The sequence below is a fragment of the Tasmannia lanceolata genome, unplaced genomic scaffold, assembly GCF_043159265.1.
Source record: "Tasmannia lanceolata isolate RefF3 unplaced genomic scaffold, GAP_Taslan_0.1 ptg000004l, whole genome shotgun sequence".
Classification (NCBI taxonomy): domain Eukaryota; kingdom Viridiplantae; phylum Streptophyta; class Magnoliopsida; order Canellales; family Winteraceae; genus Tasmannia; species Tasmannia lanceolata.
The window spans coordinates 2,608,744-2,631,169 of record NW_027518681.1 but is presented as its reverse complement, the minus strand read 5'-3'; the positions used below and the strand labels follow the sequence as shown (position 1 = coordinate 2,631,169).

The 22,426-nt window shown below is 37.8% G+C and overlaps 1 protein-coding gene across 1 annotated transcript; it reads left to right on the top strand.

Annotated features, from left to right (window-relative positions):
• The first annotated feature begins 7,352 nt into the window (after window positions 1-7,352).
• GLB3 (hemoglobin 3) lies at window positions 7,353-18,902 on the top strand. Its single transcript, XM_077377312.1, has 4 exons — window positions 7,353-7,557; window positions 7,683-7,813; window positions 18,423-18,567; window positions 18,660-18,902. Exons 1-4 carry the CDS (start codon window positions 7,421-7,423, stop codon window positions 18,754-18,756), a joined length of 510 nt encoding a protein of 169 aa, XP_077233427.1. The 5' UTR covers window positions 7,353-7,420; the 3' UTR covers window positions 18,757-18,902.
• Window positions 18,903-22,426: the final 3,524 nt, after the last annotated feature.

The window sequence follows — 22,426 nt, the reverse complement described above, 5'->3', positions numbered from 1 at the left end:
CTCAACCCAAATTCTCAAAAAATTGACATGAGTTGCACCCCTTACTTTTACATAGGAGAACAGCCACCTCACATGAATTAAATGAATAAAACAATTTGCTGAAAAGCAAGCCTGCATGGCTGTTCTCTCGTGCAAAAGTCAGCTTGGAAATGGGTTTCCGCGAAATTGCCGAGCAAAACAATTTCAAGTGAAGCCAAATCCCAGCCCACTCTACCAATTCCAAAAGGCGAAATTTATTCTCTGGAAATTCATGCTATTTGTACTGGGGTCGCTGTTGCTATGGCTTTGGGGATCACAAAACTGTGGATTGAAGCTGACTCCACCTTTGTTGTTGCTTCTATGGATAAATCATCCCATCCACCTTGGAAAAATCTCCTGGACATCAAGAACGCATGGAGCTATCTCGATAGTGTTGATTGGAGGATCTCGCATATTTGGAGAGAAGCAAACTTCGCAGCCGAATATCTATAAAAAAGAAGGTGTCCATGCAAAGGCAAAAATATTCTCATCCATTCCATCCCTTTGCCTCTGATGGATATTCTATACAGAGATCAAGCCGGCGAGATTTATCAAAAGCTGTAGTTTATCAGGGTATTCTTAGAATTGACTGATTTATTGTTGTATTTTGCTTTTTTTTGTCCCTGTAAGCTCTCTGAGCCCAACCCCGGGGTTTAATTCTGTGCCCTGGGGACCTCTTGTACTTATTGGTTCCTATTCTTTAATATATCTGGTAGGGGTCTTGCCTAACTCCAGCTTAATCATCCAAAAAGAAAAAGAAAAAGGGAGGGAACATGAATGTCTTAATTCATATGAGGTGGCAAGCAAAAAAAATGTCTTTATTAAGAGGAAAAACGAGAGTACAAACTAACAGTCATCGGATAGAGCTTGCTCAATGATGAGATTCATTCTAGCTACCAAGTCTATCAGCTAGATCATTTGGCCTTTGACGAATACGTGTGAATCTGATTCCTTTGTTGCTGCATCTGTCCTTATAGTTAATCGATAGTAGCTGCAAGCGCCAACGACCTCGAGGCATGCACACTATTATATGGTTGACCCCACTGTTGGTTGATCTGGACTGTCCACATGTCATGCACAATGTTGGATTCACAATGCCGCAAAATGATGGATATTGGGCAATCCTATCTATCTAACTCTATTTTTGGCTGTTGAATGTGAAATGTTGCCTGTATACAGTTTTTAACTGCCCATTCATAGGCTCTTTATTGAACAGTTTAGGATCATCCAATCAACATGCTTTTTGACTCATTGAGCAAAGTTGGGGCTTACCACAATTCATACTCGTGTTGGTTTCGAACACTTGTAACCTATACAGTATAGATTTTTACGTTGAGTTCAATCTGGACTTAAACTGATTTTATTTCATGATACTCTTGCAAAGCCTCGTTGTTGTGTTTGCGTTTACGGTTTTACACACCTCTATTCTGTGGTTGGACTAAATTTAAGCAAATGGTACATTTGTTACTTAATTTGCCCAATCATTTTGTGGGCAAGCATATGTTTATGAATTCATAGTTTCTAAAATAAAGTACTGAGGAATTATTATTGGATATAAAGTTGTGGCCACAACCAATGCCAGCTCTTTCCTTGTACTGTGATAGTGAGGCTACTATGTCTAATGTATATAATAATGTCTATAATGGAAAATATAGACATATAAGTTTGAGACATGATTATATTCGAGAACTAATCACTAGTTGAATAATTACCATTGTCTATGTAAAATCCAGTAACAATTTGGCAGATCCTCAAAAGAATTATCAAGAGACACGGTTAAAATAACTACTAGTGGAATGGGGTTGAAACCCAAATGAAAAGACACCAGTAATAGCAACCCAACTTTGACTTAGCAAAACTATCTTTAAAGTTTAAAGGGTAACAACAAATTACTGATATGTGTTTGGTTGGCATTGAAAGAAAGAATAAGGCCCCGTTAAAAGAAGTTCAGTGTGTACTGTTACGAAAAGTAAAGGTTGAGTAAAAGACTCTTAATGGAGTTGTTTGATATTAAATGTCTATAGTAACAGAGACATAAGGAAACTCCACCTATATGAATATAGAAGTGGTGCCGCTTCAATCAAGAGCTTTGGGTTACTCTTGTAAATATTCATGAAACCAGGATTAGCACATGGCCAAAACAGTGCTAAGGCTGTTTTTAGGAAACCTCTAATGAAACTGGATAATTTTATGTGTGTAGTATTTTCAGTTTTAATAAAAAATGAGTCTTGGTTTAATCTAAGGACACCAATGACTTCATTAGAACTTTAAAATACTAACACTAATTGAAGGTTTAAATCGAAAGATACCTTCTTATATGCATAATATTATCAGTTGAATAGACTATAACACTATGTCACAATCTAGTGGGGGATTGTTGGTGTAGTTTGTAACATGTGAGAATTCAATCCCACATCGAAAAGGAAAAGATTTTAAGCATTTACAATTTCTTTTATTGAATAGACATGACTCTTCAAATTAGAACTTGTTAAAAGAGTCATATCTTATTGTAGAGACATAACTCTTCAAATTAGAAACCAGTGAGAAGAGTCATATCTTCTCGTAGAGACACAACTCTTCAAATTAGTCATATCTTCTTGTAGAGACATGACTCTTGAAATTAGAAACCGGTTAGAAGAGTAATGTCTGGTGGATTATGACCATTGGTTTATTATAAAAAGGAAATTGTTAAGGGTAAGAAATATCTTTTCCTTCCTTCTCCCTATTCTTATAGTTTCATACAGAGAGTTGAGATTGCTTTGTTGTATCCTGGAGGGAAATTGCCCAAGCAATATCTTCTTTAAGATAGTGATCAATCACGCCTCAAAGTAAGGGTGTCAATTTTGGCTCGGGCTCGGAAGCTCGCTCGAGCTCGGCTCGAATCCTTAACGAGCCGAGCCGAGCCGAGCCCGAGTTAGGCCAGGCTCGGCTCGGCTCGGCTCGTTAAGAATTTAATATATTTAAATATATATATATATATTATATTAATATATACATTAAAAGGGTTGTCCATGGAGTGAAAGGGGGGGGCAAAATATGTCACTTCATTTTTGGAACCCCATTTATTACTAGGACCACCCCCCATAGTGCAAAAAAAGTAGTCAAATTACACTAGTAGGGCTGTCCAGGGAAGATGAGGGGTGTGAACATAATATAACCCAAGCTCGGTAAGGCTCGCGAGCCTGGCCGAGCCCGAGCCGAGCCGGCTAAGCTCGGCTCGGCTCGGCTCGGCTCGTTTACACCCGTACCTCAAAGCCTTTATTTTGTTTCAAACTCCCAAAATATGAACAACTTTTTCCTTGTTTTTGAACCACTTCCCACCTTCTACTCATTCGTGCCCGATCGTCCAAATAGTCAAAATGCGAACTAAACTATCGAGTTGCGTGTCTGGTGTGGGGGTGGCTTTGTCATCAATTTCCACCACTAAAATACAACCTAAGATAATGTCACATACTGTCGACATTTGGTGTTTCCCACTTGTGCCAATAAAGGAGCTTTCACATTCCATTTCCCAACTAGCCAATGGATTAGATGGTTAAAGAGAATCTACAATAAAATGTGATTTGTGGGTTTCAGAGCATGCACAACACGTTTTCTATAAATGCAGATCCAATGTACTTTACACATAATTTTAGTTAAGAGAAGTGATATATTCGCCCCACTTTCTTCCCGGGGCAACCTCCTCCAGTGTATTTATGACTATTCTTTTTACACTACAAAGTAGGGGTGGACATGGTTCGGTTCAGTTCGGTTTTGGGGTATACCCAAAACTCAACCATATATAATTGGTTCCCAGAATTTGGAACCAGAATCGAACCATTTATCTTTGGAACCGAACCAAACCAGAACTGAACTTGATCGGTTCGGTTCTGGGTTTACCCAGGTGCAATGTTTTTGAGTTATGCAATGTATATCCATTATCCAGTTTCTGAGCCATGCAATCCAATGTATATTCTTTCACACTTTCTTAAGACAAATTAATCAGTCATTAGTCCAGATCACTGTAATTTGTCATAGTAAACTTAAGACAAATGCAATCCAATGTATATCCAGTGAAACTTAAGACACGCACACACAGTCATGCAACAATGTACACTAAGATTAAAAGGCAAAGCAAAATGTTAAAGGGGGGTGAATTAAAATTTAAAGGGCAGAGCAAAACGTTAAAGGGGGGTGAATTTTCTCATAGAAACCGGGGGGGGGGGGGGGGGGGGGTGGCATTTATCAATTGGGGGTTGGTTCTCGGTTCCAGGAACCCAAACCTAGAACCGAACCACGTACAATCGGTTCCCAATAGTTTGAACCAGAACCGAATCATATAAATATGGAACCGAACCAAATAGGCTGGTTCGGTTCGGTTCTTCGGGTTGAACCAGAACCATGTCCACCCATACTACAAAGGGTGGCCCCGGGAAGAAAAGGGGGTGATATATCATTTCACTTAGTTTATTTTGAGACATGAGATGATCTGGCACCTTATGGTGTTAGTGCTGTTGATCGATCTAGTGAACTGCCACTAGTACAAGTCATTGCCCTTGGTTCTATTGTGACTAGATGATCACTCGATCACCATCAGAGCAGTTGGCTTTCGTTGAGTGGTCCAATAGGATACTGGTATGCAATCCGAAATTTATCTAGGAACCCACATATGCATCTTATATTTTACAATAAAGAAAATGCTCAAGAGGAGGGCATGCTCCTTAGACTCCAAACCCAAAAATAAAAAAGAGGATTAATTATCCGAATATTAGGATCACCCATGAAGGTTTTTGTATTTGTAATTTTCCCTCTCCTTGCATTGTTGTATTTGCCTCCATGACTGCCTCAACCTTTTTTTTTTTTTTTATCAATAAATCCTCACCACTTCAAAAAATATAACAAAAGCCAAAGTTGGAAGTAGGGTAGAATTTACTGTGAAAGGAATTCTATATAATAATAAGGGATTTGCTAGCATCCATTGCAAAAGTCATTTCGCGGATGGTCTATTGCATGTCAGATCAGCCACACAGGCTCTCTTTTTAGCAAATTTTGTCTTCATTTAGGAGGTGGCTGCTTTGACATGAAACAGCCCATCCGTGAAATGCCTTCTGCGATGGACGCTAGCAAATCCCTAATAATAATAACAAGGAATTTGCTTGGCAAATAAAAGTCCTGCTTGGGAAGACCATCTAATTCTCGGCAAAGGATCAGTTGAAATCCCCTAATTGTTTCTGCGAGACCAACATATTTCCCTGGAGAAGCAGTAAATACTTTTGCTACGAAGAAGGGTTGTGATCAGAAACGCTCTGACTTTTACTAGGGGTGCAACTTGGTCGGGTCAAGTTGAGCTTTTGCTAAAAAATGAATAGGAATCAATTGGAACCCGGCCCAATTTTTGTTGGAGAATTTGAGGGTACTGTTGGTGATAGAAAACATAAACTGTTGCTTCAGGGGGTGATATCACTTTCCTTAAGACAAGATTCGCCCCCACCAGTAGTGTGCAAAGGGGATCCGTGAATTGCCTCCAAAATACAATGAAGCATAGTAGGGAAGCCCTACTAATGTTTGATGACGCCTTGCATTAGCGGAATCAAACATGAAATGCCCTTCCGAAATTTCAAGCCTTAGAGAAATTTCCAGATACTGTTTCTGTAGAAGAACAGTATCTAGAACAGTAAACAAAAGAAAACTGTATGTAGAAATACTTGGGGATGCTGAAAGAATGTAGAAGAGAGTTTAAAGTCTGTCAGAATTGCCAATTCGTTTCTTTATTATGAAATGACCGAATTCTGCACATTTTATAAACCACCTGGTGTCTTTTCTGTGTGAAAAACACCTCTACAGGGCATCTTTTCAGAAGTTTGAAATCTGACCGTTAGATCACACCAATTTGATATTGAACGGTCCTGATCGATCTTAGAGGTAATTGTTGGTTTGAGTAAAACCTCTCTCCAACCCTGTCCTCGTTAGTTCAACTATCTATGGTGCGGATCGCACTCCCTTGGCTCTTGACCGTTGGGGGAAAGGACACAGCCCATTTGACCACACTTCTTGACCGTTGGAGTGCTGGGCCCGCTGGGCCGACCGTTAGGCCCGAGTCAAAGCCCAACCCAACCATTCGGCACTGCGCCCAAGTGTAAAGTGCGCCTAAAAAAGCGCCAATAAAGCACAACTATGCTCCCTATTGCCTATTGCCCACGCCGCGCGCGCGCGTGTGCGAACGGTGCGTTGTACCGTCCCGCGGGTCCAACCATGGATTCAATCCAATGTGCAATCAAACAAGTAGTAGAGAAGGGTAAAGCTTTATAAGCACTTCTCTTTTCTTTCTCTAATTCGGTACGAGACTATCTTTTCAGCTACACTTCTACATCCTTTTGTTAAAAGCAAATCTTTTCAAGAAAATATTTTCTTTTTCCCAAACGCTATTTAGAAAATATTTTCCAAAAACACTAAATCATGACAAAATATAAGATTTTGAAAATCCAAAATCACTAACAATTTTAAGGTGAAAAAGCTCAACCCAAATTCTCAAAAAATGACATGAGTTGCACAACTAACTTTTACATAGGAGAACAGCCACCTCACATGAATTAAATGAATAAAACAAAATTTGCTGAAAAGCAAGCCTGCACGGCTGTTCTCTCGTGCAAAAGTCAGCTTGGAAATGGGTTTCCGCGAAATTGCAGAGCTGAAGCCAAATCCCAGCCCACTCTTTTTCAAGGGAGGAGGGAATATGAATGTCTTAATTCATATGAGGTGGCAAGCAAAAAAAAATAGAAAACAAAAGTTTAACTATAAGGTCATTTTATTCGAAACAAGCTTTCCTTACTTTCTTGGCACGCGGTTTCCACTTTCCTCACAGCCCTCCGCCCACTGTATCAACATTCCATTGAGAGAGATATTTAATAATTAATAAAGGGAAATGTTATCCACACTACTGTATTTTGATGAGGGCACTCTCACTTAATTAAAAGTACGGTATGACCCGCACCATATGATGATCCAAACCGTCAATTAGATGGGCCACAACTTAAATAGGTTGTGCCCACAAAATCATTTGAAAAGGTTTAGAGGGTTAGGATCAACCGTCTAACATTCAGATCAGAGGGCTAGGCTCAACCTATTAAAATGATTTTTGGGGCACAACCTAGTTAGGCTGTGGCCCATCTAATGGACGGTTTGGATCATCCTACGGTGCCGTCCATACCGTACTATTAATAAAGTGAGGAGTGCCCTCATCAAAATACAGTAGTGCTGATAACATTTCCCATTAATAATTAATAAAGTGTGTCATTATGAAAACATTGGAGTGTCGGGATCAAATTCCCACCCGTATATAAATACAAACGCTTTGTCAAATGGATATGGAAAGAGTGGGAAATCGAGTTTCTTTCTTTCTCCAGTTCAAGGAAAAGGGTGGAAAATGCAATCCCTCCAAGAGAAAGCTTCTGAATGGAGTGGAGTGCCATCAAACGATGCTTTCGCTATTGACACTACCAATCTCTACCAATCTTTGGGTCTTCAGACTTTTATCAATCTCTCCACTAATTTCTACAACAGGTAATCTTTGTTCTCTATCTTTTTCTCATGAAAATGCATAAGGAATTCAAATGGGTACCAATTTTAACTGATTTGGGTTTATTATGACTTGTTCGTTTTTCGCTTTTTTTTTAATGAAAAATCAGGGTTTATGATGACCAGGAAGAATGGTTCCGTTCCATTTTTGCTAATTCGGTTAAAGAAGATGCGATTCAGAATCAGTATGAATTCTTTGTGCAGAGAATGGGTGGCCCTCCTCTTTATTCTCAAAGGAAAGGTAGTCTTTATTCATTTTAATTTTTTCCTTTTTATGTTCTGTTTTTTTTTTTATTTAACTTGAAAGTTGCTTATTGTTAGAATTTTCTCAGTGAATTGATGATTGTTGAGTATTGAATCATTATCGTCAAAATATTTGTTTTGTCACAACTATGCAAGATTCAAGTTGGTATTTGGTATTAGCATATATATTCAATAACTATTGTTGATGTTATTATGATCCATGTAGACTTAGTCAATTAGACTTAGTCAATTTGAGCCGGGTAGATTCTTTCATGAAAATTTTCTAAAGGATTCATTACCCGACCCCAACTAGTTTGGGACAAAGGCTTAGTTGAGCTGAGCTGAGTTGAGTTGTATTGTTGATGTTAGTGTTTTTTCCTTATTTTTGACCTAATTGGTAGGCCCTTGGCTTGTAGCTTGGATAGTTGGAACTATAAATATAGGGAATCAAATGTGCTTCTTTGAAATTATGCACATTTGCTCCTGATTTAACTGTAGAATGTTTACAATTTCTCCATTAACCCCAAAGGTTGGATGCCCATGACTCTTTTTTTTATTATTGTCTCTGTTTGATTTTTTTAATGAAAATCAAGTCTATGAATTTAAATTTGAAGAATAGGGGAGAACACTTGTTTTGGCACATCATCTCATCCTCATTTGCTATCAAGTTTAGTCTATGAGAATTGGTAAACACGATCTATTGTATTCTAGCAGTTCTTTTAATGAAGAGTGGTTGTTATGTGGAATTCATCAACTGTTTTAGTTCCTTCATACTATAGTTTCAAAACTCCCTCGCATCATCCTGGACTCCCCTAAGTCGACTCCCTTTTATCTTGGCCCTGTTCTTGTCCGAGTCCGCATTTTGTCTGTATTTTGCACTACAAAGTCAATTAAAACTCTCATATACCCTTTCCAATAGAAGTGCAAGTTTATCCCTCCACCAAGCCAAAGCTATTGGGGCGCCATTTTGGGTGTGGGCTTGGAACTAGCCCATGGCCCACCCCCACAAAATTATTAAATGCACATCCCTCTCTTTGCATTGGCCAACAAATGCATTTGTAAATACATATCGAAAACTATAATATACATTTAATTTTTGAAAAATCATTCAATAAAATAATTTTATCAAATACTCTAGCCAGAGTTAAGCCAACCCCAACTAGTTTGGGACAAAGGCTTAGTTAAGTTGAGTTGAGACTCTAGCCAGAGTTACAAAGGGTCTCTGCTAAAATGGAAACGGTAAATGTCATCCTTTTCAGATGTAGTGGATTCCTTGTTAGGCATCCATAATAACAACTTCCAGGTCAGTCATACAATCCAGCGCTCTTGAATGTTTCCCATGATCAGCAATCATCTATTGGCAACACTAAAATTGCAGAGCGGCCCACAAGCTAATATGACCTCTCTGGTCTTGAGGTACAATATGCCCCATGGATATAATATACTTATCAGTACAAGAAGTGTCTACTAGTTATTCTACAATACATATGATCCAGTTCAACATGTAAATTCCTTTTTCACACTCTTTACCCTAGCGATTGAGATGAGTCACCCTATGCCATTGTAAAGGCAAGGCTTAATAAAGGTGTCTACATGATGAGATATCTTGTCTGGTCCCCAACTGTGATTGACTTTAGGTCTACAAGGAACTTGAATATCATATCACCATGGCTCATAGGATCTGTACATGAGCATGCTATTACTACAATATTAACTAGGGAAAAGATGTGTTCAGATGAAATAAGCGAGTAACATGTTCCTTTAACTTCCCATAAATGGTTATGGAGGTATGCTAGATTCACTTGTGCCCTTGCAAAAATAGGGGCAAAGGGCGCCCCTAATGGTCAAATGGCATTAAAGACAGTTTAGATCTTAATTTTCTGTGCCATCTTAAATGGCATTTGACCAATGGGGACACCCTTTTCCCCAATTTTTACGAGGGCGCCTGTGAATCTAGCATTCCTCATGGTTATGAACTATAATTTATGTACAAATATTGGCTTTTAGGGCACACTGTCTAGCAGTAATGGTGTAGCTTCCACCTCGTTTGAACTACTATAAGCATGTAACTGTAAGGAGTGATCAACATGCACTAAATTTACATAGTTCTATTTTTTTATTAGTAAGTTTTAGTTGAGCTTATAAATTGAAACTTGATACATTTGCCATATCTCTACGTGCGTAGACAATAAAAATTGCCGATACAATTATGAGTTGTCCCCTTTTCTGCTCAACACTACATTTTTATCATTTCCTTCAGTCTGTAGAGAAATGATGGATAGTTGTGCATCTAGAATTGGTAAACCTCTCGTAGGCTCATTTATTTCTTTCATATATTTCATTGTCATTGAATCTGCTCTGCTCAACGCCAAAGTAGTGGAAACTTACGACATCCAAATTAAATGTATCGCGAGTAGTGTCATGTTATTGAAGAATAACAGGTCAATTTCTGACTGCTGAAACGCTTTTGAATTGTGCTTCTAGTCCATATTTTGAAAATATCCAATACTTAGGAAGCATGCATGGTTCTTTTGACTTTTTTCTTCTTTTTCTTCTTCGTTTTCTTATTCTTCTTCCATTTCTTTTTTTATTTTTTGAACTATACACGTTGGGTGTGAAGATTACTCCCCCTACATTCGTTAGGATAAAACAAAACCAAATTGCTCTCCAGACCTTCTAGAAGAGTAACTTTGTGCCCAAGTATTCTTTTATACAATTTACCTTATTTTGATGACTTGTTTGAGGCTTATAATCACTTTTGGCTCATTTTTCATGGTTCTATCATTTTAAGCCTCAAAAAGTAGCCCAAAGTACATCAACAAGATTTGAGTAGAAAATTAGCTTTTTGATTATATTTGTATCTAATTTCAGTTTCAGTAGCCGTTACGTCCTTAGGGAATGTTTAATAGGGGTTTAGAGAGTGGTTATGCGTAGATAATAATGATATGTTGAGATTAAAATTGAGTTTTTAGAAGATGTTAGTCTTCACAGAATTTTTAATAGGGTTTTACTAAAGTGCTTAGGCTTAGATAGTAATGATGGGCTGAGATTAAAATTGAGTTTTAAGGTTGCTTAGAGAGAAGGAAAATGATAAAAGGAAAGACACTGTTATTCTCCTTCCTAAAGGGAACTTATTCGGCCCCGCTTATGCCTCGTTCCTATGATTAGATCCATTGATCAGAACCGAATAACATAAGGACGAACAAATGGCGTTGAGATCACCTTGAATGGATGTTTCTAGGCCCTTATCCATCAGGTCTTGTCTTGATCAAGCTTCATTTAGGGTTCTGCCAAGAAAAAGCTAACCCTTTGATTTTGTTGTCTCTATCGTATGCATGGGATGTCTGTTAAAAAAAATGTAGGTCGCCTCGTGATGTTCTACAAGTTCATAAAAGTGACTTGTTTGAGGCTTATAATCACTATTCAAGCTCATTTTTCATTGTTCTACCATTTTAAGACTAAAAAAGTAGCCCAAAGTTCAGTAACAAAATTTTAGAAGAAAATTAGAGTTTTGATTATATTAGTCTCTAATTTCAGTTTTAGAAGCCGTTATGTCCTTAGGGAATGTTTAATAGGGTTTAGTGAGTGGTTAGGCTTGGATAATAATGATGTGCTGATTTTAAAATTGGGGTTTTAGAAGATGTTAGTCTTTAAATAATTTTTAATAGGGTTTTAGTAAAGTGCCTAGGCTTAGATAATAATGATGTGCTGAGATTAAAATTGAGTTCTAAGGTTGTTTCGAGAGAAGGAAAATGCTAAAAGGAAAGATACTATTATTCTCCTTCCTAAAGGGCACTTAGTGGGCCCCGCTTATGCCTCGTTCCTATGGTTAGGTCCATTGATCTGAACAAGAACCACGTAAGGATGACCAAATGGCGTTGAGATCTCCTTGATCGGTTGATTCTAGGCCCTTTATTCCCCAAGCCTTGATCAAGCTTCATTTAGGGTCCTGCCAAGAACAGCTAAACCTTTGATTTTGTTGTCCCATATCTTGTGCATGGGATCCCTGTTCAGAAAATGTAAGTCGCCTCATGACGTTCTACATATTCGTAAAAGTGAACTGCATAATTGTTCTCTAAAGAAAATATGTTATTTTTCCTGGATGTTTAAACTACTACTTTTTTATAGAATTGAAAAGTTGAGACCTCTTCATATTTTGAATCCTGTGGTCATTAGTTTTGTTGTTTCCTTTTAATTTCTCTGCGTGATTTTTTAATCCATCCATTTGCATTTTTTGGTAATGGAATAATAAGCCCTTAAAGGCTACCTTTATTACTCTTATCCTTACAAAGATGGTGCTAAAGAGATCAAAGTATTTTCGACTGACTAGCGAGGTTGGGAGTTTGTACAAAATTATTGCTAAGACCCTAACAAGAAGACTTAAGGTTGTCATGGAGGAGGCCATCTCCTCGTTCCAAGGAGCCCTCATGAGTGGTAGACAAATTTTGGATGGGGTATTAAATTCTAATGAATTTATCGCCGTAGAAAATTGAAGGGAAGTAAGGTTTGGTGTGCAATACCTATATGGAAAAATCATGTGACCACATTGAGTGTTAAAACCGAGAGATCTCTAATACCTCAAAATTGGATCAAACTCGATTTGCAACCAAAGACAAGATGAGGTCAAGAAACACAAACACTCAAAAAAACAAGAAAACCCAACATTTATGATTCGACAGTGAGCCTATGTCTACAAGAGAAGAGAGTTTTACTATTTTTATTAGGGTTACAAACTCGATTTTCTTCCTTTCCTATCAATCAAGCAAATGCTATAAACCCTCTTAAACTCATAACCCTAATATGGGTCACCCACATTATTCCAGCCAAGGCGATGAATCATTACTTAAAAGTCATCTGTACTACAGAGTGGAGCTGTGTGGATTATTTGTTGAAAGAAAGAGCTTCAGGATAAAGTGGGGGTCATGGATGCTCTCTTGGATCTCAGCCTCCTTATTTTCTATCATTGTGAATGGATGCCATGAAGGTTTTTGTTTAGGCAAGGAGACCTGGTATCCCCTTTCCTATTTACGATTGTTTGGAAGTCAATTAGTGGCCTTAGAGTGCTTAAACTTAAATCTAGTAGTGGCCTAAGAGTCCTTAAATTTCGGTATCAGGTATAGGTGGGAAAGGGAAATGGGATTAGGTTTTGGGAGGATGTGTGCATTGGTAAGGGTCCCTTTAGCCGAACTTTTCCAAGCCTTGACATTTTGGTGAGAGACAAATAGGTTGTTGTGTCTTCTTGTTATGCAAGGGTGGGGGGAGGGTAGGTTGGGGGTGGATAGTTTATTGTTATCTCAAGGATGAGAAGTTCGATTGTGTATGTACCGTTCTCCTTTGTGGATCACTAATCTATTTCTTATGTTAATGATGGGTACGAAGTTTTACAATACTCAAGTGCATTTCACCTGCAAACAGACGAACAGATGGATGTCATAAATCAAAGGCTTTATAACTTCTTGGGATGCTTGGTGGGAGATAATGTCGAAGGATGGGATACCGTTTTACCTATGGTCGAGTTTGCTTATAATAGCTCTGTCAACCGCACAACAGGAATAAGCCCATTCGATAGAGTTTTTAGCATGTAATTGAAGAAGCTAATGGATTTAGTAATATTACCACCTGAAGAAGTCAATTGAGCGTATAAGAGAAGGATTTGCAAAGAGTATGTTGGCACTACACAGGGGTTTGAAGGAAGATCATCTTAAGTAGTGAATACTACAAAGAAAGAGCAGATTTACACAAGTTCATTGAATTTTAAAAAGGTGATATGGTCTTGGTATGCATCAAGACAGAGCGATTTCTAAAGGGTGCGTTCAAGCAGTTACACACCATAAGGGTTCGTCCTTTCAAGATCATAAAGAAGATCAGCGTGATGCTTATGCCCTAGAGTTTCCTAGTGACATAGTTATCAATTCAGTTTTAAATGCCGGGGACTTTACTCTCTATCATGGCAGTGAGATTGATGCTGTAGATACCCAGCAAGCTATTTGCCTATCACCAGCCACAAGGCTCAAAAAAACATTGAAGTTCTAATCGATGATCTAATCATATCTACCATGAGCCGAGAATATCAAAAGTACTTTAGTTGTTGGAAAGGTCAACCTATTTAGTTTCAAGTACTTTATTTGTTGTAAAGGTTATCCTATTTGGTTCCTTAGGTGTAGTGTTGGTCGAGTTGTATGGTCTTTGAGATTTTCTTGACTTTCCATTGCGAATTAGAAACATGCTATTGCAGGCTTACCGCCACCCTATAGCTTATAATACCCATTGCCCTCCATGTCTTCCCAATGTATTATACCTTTTACTTGGCTGACTATAACTCAGTTTCAATTTACATTATTAAACTCTTTCATCCTCCCACATCTTTTTCTTTCACAAAGATTACCTGTAAAATCCCGCCACCCCTCAAAATACTTTAGAAGGCAAATATAAATGTATCCCCACTCCTCCCCCAATCATAACTTCCACCTACTCACGGCTCTCTCTTCTCCCACCCACCTCTTTTCATCCTGAAGGCCATAGTGAATGGTATGTTTAGTACATTTTTTTGTGTTTATTTCTTTAATTGTTCTTTTTGCTAGCCTTTTTCTAATAGTTTTAAAACTCCCCCCGCGTCATCATGAACTCCCCCGAGTCGACTCCCTTTTACCTTGGTCGCGTTCCACATTTTGCCCTACAAAGTCGATAAAAACTCCTTTGACTCCCGAATTATGACCACATCAACCAAGTACCCGATCGCGTTGTGCCGGGTCGACTAGGGTTTTCTTCGACCGTGTTTTGCTTCACATCCGTGTTTTTAAACACTGGTTTTTCTTCTAAAAAAAAGAACATCCAGTTGCAAAAGAAAGGTACAAAATTCAAACATTTTTTGTTCGTCTCTTCTATTTTAATTTTTTAGTGTATTTCTTCTCTTCATTATTATTTTATTTTATTTTTCCTCCTTTGGTGGATGAAGAGTTGTCTCTCTCTCTCTCTCTCTCTCTCTCTCTCTCTCTCTCTCTCTCTCTCTCCCTCCCTCTCTCTCTCTCTCTCTCTCTCTGATAGAGAAGTAAACCGAGTAGCAAGTCTATTGGAGATGCTGGATAGGTGCTACATCGAAAGACCTGGATCAGACAAGTGGGTTTGGACTTGGTGCTCGTCTGATTTTTTAATGTCAAATCATTCTATCTTCAATTTTCCCTTCATCTCTATGAACTAGTAAACGTCTCTCTCTCTCTCTCTCCATATACATATATATATATATATATATATATATATATATATATATATATATATATATATATATATATGGAGAGAGAGAGAGAGAAAAAAAAGCGTTCCTGCGCTCGAGTGCAGGAAACAAGGGTGGGGCCACATTGTTGGGGTGATCCTAAGCATTCATTTGAAAGGCCCCATCATGGATGGGGTGTGTACCAAAAATCAGCTTCATTGGATCATCATAGGGTGTCCATTTGTGGGGGTGAAAATGGACAGATATTGTTTGTCCACTAATTGGCCCATTTTTTCACCCCACAAATGGACACCCTAAGATGATCCAATGGAGCTGATTTTTGGTGGACACCCTATCCATCAAAGGGCCTTCCAAATGAATGCTTTGGATTCCCCCAATACACACACACACACACACACACACACACACACACACACACACATATATATATATATATATATATATATATATATATATATATATATATACTGCTGGTGAGCTTAAGCTCACCAAACTTATGGTGAGCTAGCTTGCCCAATCACATGGGTCCCACATTTTGGGGAGTGATCCAAACCATTCATTTGCAAGGCCTTATCATAGATAGGGTGTGTACCAAAAATCAGCTCCATAGGATCATCCTAACCCCTCCATTTGTGGAGGACAAAAATGGATAGACTTGTGTCTGTCCATTTTTGTCCTCCACAAATGGAGGGGTTAGGATGATCCTATGGAGCTGATTTTTGGTACACCCCCCATCTGTGTAAGGGACTTTCAAATGAATGGTTTGGATCATCCTAACAAAGTGGGCCCCCATGTGATTGGGCAAGCTAGCTCACCATAAGTTTGGTGAGCTTAAGCTCACCAACAGTTTCCTCATATATATATATATATATATATATATATATATATATATATATATATATATATGAGGGCGTGGTTTCTGAGCTTTAGCTCAGGCTGAGCTAGAGCTTAGAATACACCATCTCCCATAGTAGTTCGACTCATCCCACCCATTCATTTTACACTACCTCACATAGATAGGGTGTTCCTAACAAACCAACTGCATACCATAATCCTAACCATCCGATCTATAAGACCATAATTTCTACCCATCCATTCTAAACCTCCACAAGTCATAACCCTAAGCACCTATAAACTAAATGGGTTGGATGACTCAACCAATTTCTGAGCTCTAGCTCAGGCTGGGCTCGAGCTCAGAAACCTTTTCCTATATATATATATATATATATATATATATATATATATATATATATATATATATAGCGGAAGAGAAAAGGAGAGAATTATTTGAATTTCTCCCAAAATTCTATGAGAATTACTCATCACTTTTTTTGACTTTTTTTAACAAAGGCACCCATTAAAGCCACATAATTTCAATCCTACCCCCCTCCTTTATGCTCTTTTAATTATGGAAACCTCTATAGATTGGAGGGCTAGGATCAGCCTATAGAAATGATTTTACGGACACAACCTACCTATTGATGTTGTGTTCCATCACATGGACGGTTTGGATCAACCTATGATGTGGTCCGTACAGTTCTTTGTCGGCCCGTGCATCGCACGGGGTTTTTTACTAGCGCGCGCGCGCACACACACACACACGTGCCTTTTTACTAGTTTAGAAAAAGGAAACAATGTGACTTAATTTATTTGTTTTGTGTGTGCAGTAAGTCATCATGGTTTTATCTGGTCCTGTTCTGCATAGTCATGGCTTACCTTGAGGGTCTTTCAATGCTATATCTAGTTAAGAGGAATGCTTTAGTAGGGCGCGACCACATCGTAATACATTGTGGCATGCTGGCTACAGCATAGTGGGTCCCACCTTTGATTGATCCAAACTATTCATCTGACAGGCCTCAGTTTGCATGTAATTGTAACATCAAATAATGGTTACTTTTGTCATTGAATGTGAGCACAGTTGCCTCAGGATACTTCAATTTATCAGAATAAATGTCATGTTTCAAATACATGTCATTCTCTTTGAATAAATGATCACCTTGATTGGTGATTACAATCATGTCCAAACAAAGAATAGGAAACCAACCATTGATTGCTTTCTACACTGGATGATTTTAATGACTGAGTATTGATAAAAAAATAAAAAAAAACTTGTCTGATTACACTATTGGAACAATGATCTCCAGGTGATTATGAAAATTCGCAGCTTTGAAATTGAAATAGGATTGAAGATGGTGCTGCCAATCACTTTCATTGTGGTTCTAAATTTTGTTGAAGATCTAAATTGTGGCCAATCTATCCCATCATGATTCATGATTATCAAACTTTAGCTCGAAAATTTCATATTCCCGATCTTCGAATCACATACGAACACCCTCTTCGTCATTTTCCCTATTGTTTCTCGGATTCGATAAAAATGAACCAAATAACGAACACTGTGTATGTCTGAATGATGCAAGGAGTTGAAACTAAAGTGATGAGAGTTAGGTTGTGGGATTCCGATCACTCTTAAATATCCTTTCATGTTTGGGTTCTGCTTGCTATGAAAGCTTTGCTTTTCAGTTTGCAACTCTCACTCTTCGCAAGACCCTCTAGGGAATTAATTAAATAATATCTTCATACGTCCATGCTGCACCTAATTTAGATTAATGGCGTTGATGGAAACGAGAAGTAACCACCTTCCAAGTTTATCTTGTGTTTAACTGTCCCAATAAGCTCTTTTAGATGGTTGTATTGGATAATGAATGCTTACACATATGCTAACTCATACCAAATCTAAAGAAGTAACCACCTTCCATGGTCATCTTGTGTTCCACTGCCCCAGTAAGGCCATTAAAAAAAAACTGGCCCAATAAGCTCTCTTAGATGGGTTGTATTGGATAATGATGTTTATACACCTGATAACTCATCAAATCTAATGAATGGCTGATGTGGTGTTAATAATCCTCACATCCTTAATGCTCATAGATTACAATGGTCAAGAACAAATGTAAAATGATTAAGGTGCAGATTAGCTGTAATGACAAACATGCATATTGTGATATGTCCATATATGTGCATGCGTGTGTGCACTTCTGCCTGTGAATATGTGTGTGTAAACACTTGGTAGGACTATGGTTTGAGGCTTTGATCAATGACTGTTTTATCTATTTCACCATTGCTTTTAGATTAAGGCCTGATGGCCATATGATTTTGCATTTCATAGACCTCCGCCTCGAGTGTAAATATATTTTTCATTTAAAAATAAATTGAAATCCTTTGTCAGTAATTAGCCTTTGAGAATATGGGTTCTTGTGACGAGGACGGAACTTCGCATTAGTCCAATAAAAGCATGATTAGAAGGAAAAACAATTTCATAGTTTCTCTTTTCAAGGGTAGGTAATAATTTTCTGAGTTAACAATTATAATTTCTGCACAGGCCATCCAGCACTGATTGGACGCCACCGGCCATTCCCAGTCACACATCAAGCAGCGGAGAGGTGGTTACACCACATGCAACAAGCATTAGACAGCACCCGAAATATCGACGCTGATTCAAAAATCAAAATGATGAATTTCTTCAGGCACAAATTCATTCTCTTGAACCAGCTCATCCCGTCTAGTTTTCACCAGTAATTGAATGTTTCCTTATTCTCATTTCACTTTTTGGTTTCAGGCACACTGCATTCTTTCTTGTGGCTGGAAATGAGATGAAGAATCAAACACAAGGAATACCCTGTAAACATGGGGTAAGCAAATCGGCTGCAGTGTAAAATTTTAATACAAATCTTACTTATAGTGACAGAATAAATTGTCATTTACCAACTTATATTCTTATATCAAGGTAAAACTTGTCACTGCCTGTCTAAGTTAAATTCCAGGTGCCCATACTTTACATGAAATTATGTTTTCATCACAAGTGCTGCTCTTGTTTCTGTTTATTTATGGATCAAACTTTCTGTTTTTTAGTTGCCCAAATGTTTTCTGAGTAGTTCTCTCTGTCTCTGTTTAAAAATCTTGAATGGGATTTTTTTCAGAGATAGATCATCAATGAAAATTAGTTTGGATGGGATTTTTATTCAGCCCCTGTTTGGATTGCAAGAAAAACATTTCTGATGATATGATTAGAGGAAAATGATATGATTATAGTTAGTTTAGAGGGTTGTCATCATAAATTAAGAGACCCTCTAAATAAAAATTGAATAGAGTTGGTTCAAGTTATCTTTTTCGTGTAAAAAACAATGAGAAAATTTAGAACCTCTTTCCTTGGCTAGAAAGAAGACTTGAACTTGGATGACCTCAATGCCTTGCAAATGTGCATGACTTTCTGACAAGGCTCATGGTCATTTCCTAAATTCATGGTGTTGGTTTTGTAAGAATTGTTGATGACATTGCAGGCAGGTTGAAAATACCTTTCATATTGGTCAAAAATATCTTAAAAAAATCATTAACCATTCTTTCTTCATTAAATTACTGACATTTGAAAATTATAGAGCTGTAACTTGAAAGAGTGGGCTGTGTTAAATTTGTGAAAAATTCAAGTTGACATTCTTGAGCTAGATCATTATTTTCCAAATTGTGGGCCCAGGCCATAGATTGTCTGTATCCTCAAAAATTCCACCAGTCAAATGATCTTATCTATTTAATCAATGGAATCTTGATTCTTGAACTTATTGGAGTCGTTGGGATTACCGGAATCAAGCACTGAAATTGGCATCTTATTCCAATTCCTCCTAGTTTTGTAGTCTGTTTAAAAGAAAAATGGAATGAAGAGGGTTGAACAGACACCATGCTGGAATTAAGAGGGAAAAAATGTTGGAATATGTTTCGCGCTCCAAGATGTGGTATTCTGATTCCCCTCTGATCAGAATGGAATTTTTATTAGATTTTTTTGAATAACAAAATTTATTTTAATTTTCTATCGTTGGTTTAATTAGAGAATGAGAATATAATATTGATTCCAATTCCTCATTCCGGCAATCCAAACACAGCATGGCAGTGGGGCCAATTAGGAGTGCAACTAGGATCGATTTTTGGTAATTGGTGTTGAGCTTTCAGCATAAAGTAGAGTCTGGTTCAGCTTGAATCAGATTCAATTCTTAGCAGAACTTCAACCCAAAGAGTTGAAAATTTTTCTTGGAAAATGATGAAAATATTGGAAAAGAGAAAAATTTCCCAAGAAAAAAAATATTATATTAGAAAAGTTTGTCGACTACCCAGAGAGAGAGAGAGAGAGAGAGAGAGAGAGAGAGAGAGAGAGAGAGAGAGAGAGAGCTAACACAGTCAGAAGATCCACGTTTTTCCCACATGGGTGGCTGCCCATTTGCTTTTATTATCTAAAATATGACTCACATTTCAACTACTCTTATCCTAAGGGCCCATTTGGTTGGTAGGAAGTACCTCTCCGCAGAGAAAGAGCTTGCCCAAAAGTTTTTCTTTCTTTCTTTCCATTGTTTTCCAAGGAAACTTTTTAAACTAATTGGTTCAACAAATGTGAATTGTGAAAGCTAACTTTTTCCTTGTAAAAGTATTTCTCATTGGATGCATGTTAAATGAAAAAGAAAAATTAGCACTTCATCTACACTATTGCTAGTTGGTCAACATATGTTCTAATGAGTAATACATTAGCGGTGCCTACATACCGGGTTTGATAAAATGATGCATCCTGCACATATACACTAAGTAGCAATCCGGTAATGCGACTAAGATGGAGGGCCAAAATCTCAAAATCTAAAAAACCCAATGGAGCACACATGTATAGAGTAATGGGTTGTATACTAGAGGGGCTCACATAAAGGGCTTAGTTGGGAAAAAAGAATTTGAAAGTCACATGAATGCTAGTTAATGATCTACTACTAGCTAGGTTAATATAGACGTCCCAACCACCAAAAACCAAGATAGGGCTTATATGTATAATGATCTAACACTATTGCTAGTTGTTTGGGGCATTTGCAACCAAACACACAATACCTCCGTTTGCCGTTTAAAACGCCGTTTTGATCTGACTAACCAAATATGAAAACGCCGTTTTGAACTAAAACACTGTTTTGCAAAAACGGCCTTTTAAACGCTATTTCAAATGGTACGCCAAACACACCTTAGTTGGGAAAAAAGAATTTGAAACTCACATGAATGCTAGTTAATGATCTACTACTAGCTAGGTTAATATAGAGGTCCCAACCACCAAAAACCAATATAGGGTTTATATGTATAAAGAGTTGTATACTTAGTGTGGTTTACATTGAAGGTCTAATTACAAAATAATTAATTAACCCCACTAGTATATTAATTACTAGCTTGTATGGCTACGATGGAGGACCCAATGGCTAAATCCAATGGTGCCCATACAGAATAATGAGTTATATGCTAGTGATTCCTATGTTATATGCTAATCAGTAATCAAATAGATAAGCTAAGATGAAGATCCCAACTGCCAAAAGTTAATAGGGCCTGAATATAATAATGTGTACTATACTGATAATGCCTACATAAAAGGGTCCTAGGGAAAAATAAATAAATAAAGGACTTCAAATATATATTAATTAATAATCTACTACTGGGGCTAAAATGAATATCCAAAGGACAAAAAATAATGGGCCCTACTATTACAGTAACATGGGAAGTGATAATTTTGCCCTTTTATTTACTAGGGCCACCCCTTCCAGTAGTTTCATAACTATGGAAAGATGAGGAATGCTAGACTCACACGAGCCCTTGCAATATATAAGGGAAAGGGCGCCCTCATTGGTCGAAACTGCTTTATGGCAATTATGACCTTGATTTTCTGTGCATCATAAATTGGTTTTGACCAATGAGGACACCCTTTCCCTGTTTTTTTTGCAAGGGCTCCTGTGAGTCTAGCATTCCTCTAGAAAGATACTAACAAAAAAACACTAAAGAAGGGTGATCATGGTTAAAAGTTCAAACATATGGAGCACATTTATCACTAGCCTATGTCACACATGGTAAAAAACACAAATGGCCTCTTCAATAGGGTTGTTAAGAAACATTTCTTTCCAGATGGAAAGGATGTCGTTATTCAGGGGTTTTTTCCTTTTTGGTAGGGACGCCGTATGCTGGGATCAAACCTGTGACCTAAGGTTTGGGATACAAACAAAGCCTCAACCATTGAGCTCAAGGCCCAATCTCATTTCAGGGTTTTGAGTTGGAAAACTCAAGTGAAAAACATGGGTGTTTTTTACTTCTTAACAGAAATAACTTTCGACCTTGAAAAGCAATTCCTCCAAACAAAAGAAAAATGGTGAAAAAGGTTTTCCTTTCCACCATTACTACTAAGGGTGTGTTTGGCGTACCGTTTGAAATAGCATTTAAAACTCCGTTTTGCAAAACGGAGTTTTGGTTCAAAACGGTATTTTGCCAAACGGCATTTTCATGTTTGGTTGGCCAGATTAAAACGGCATTTTAAACGGCAAACGGAGGTAT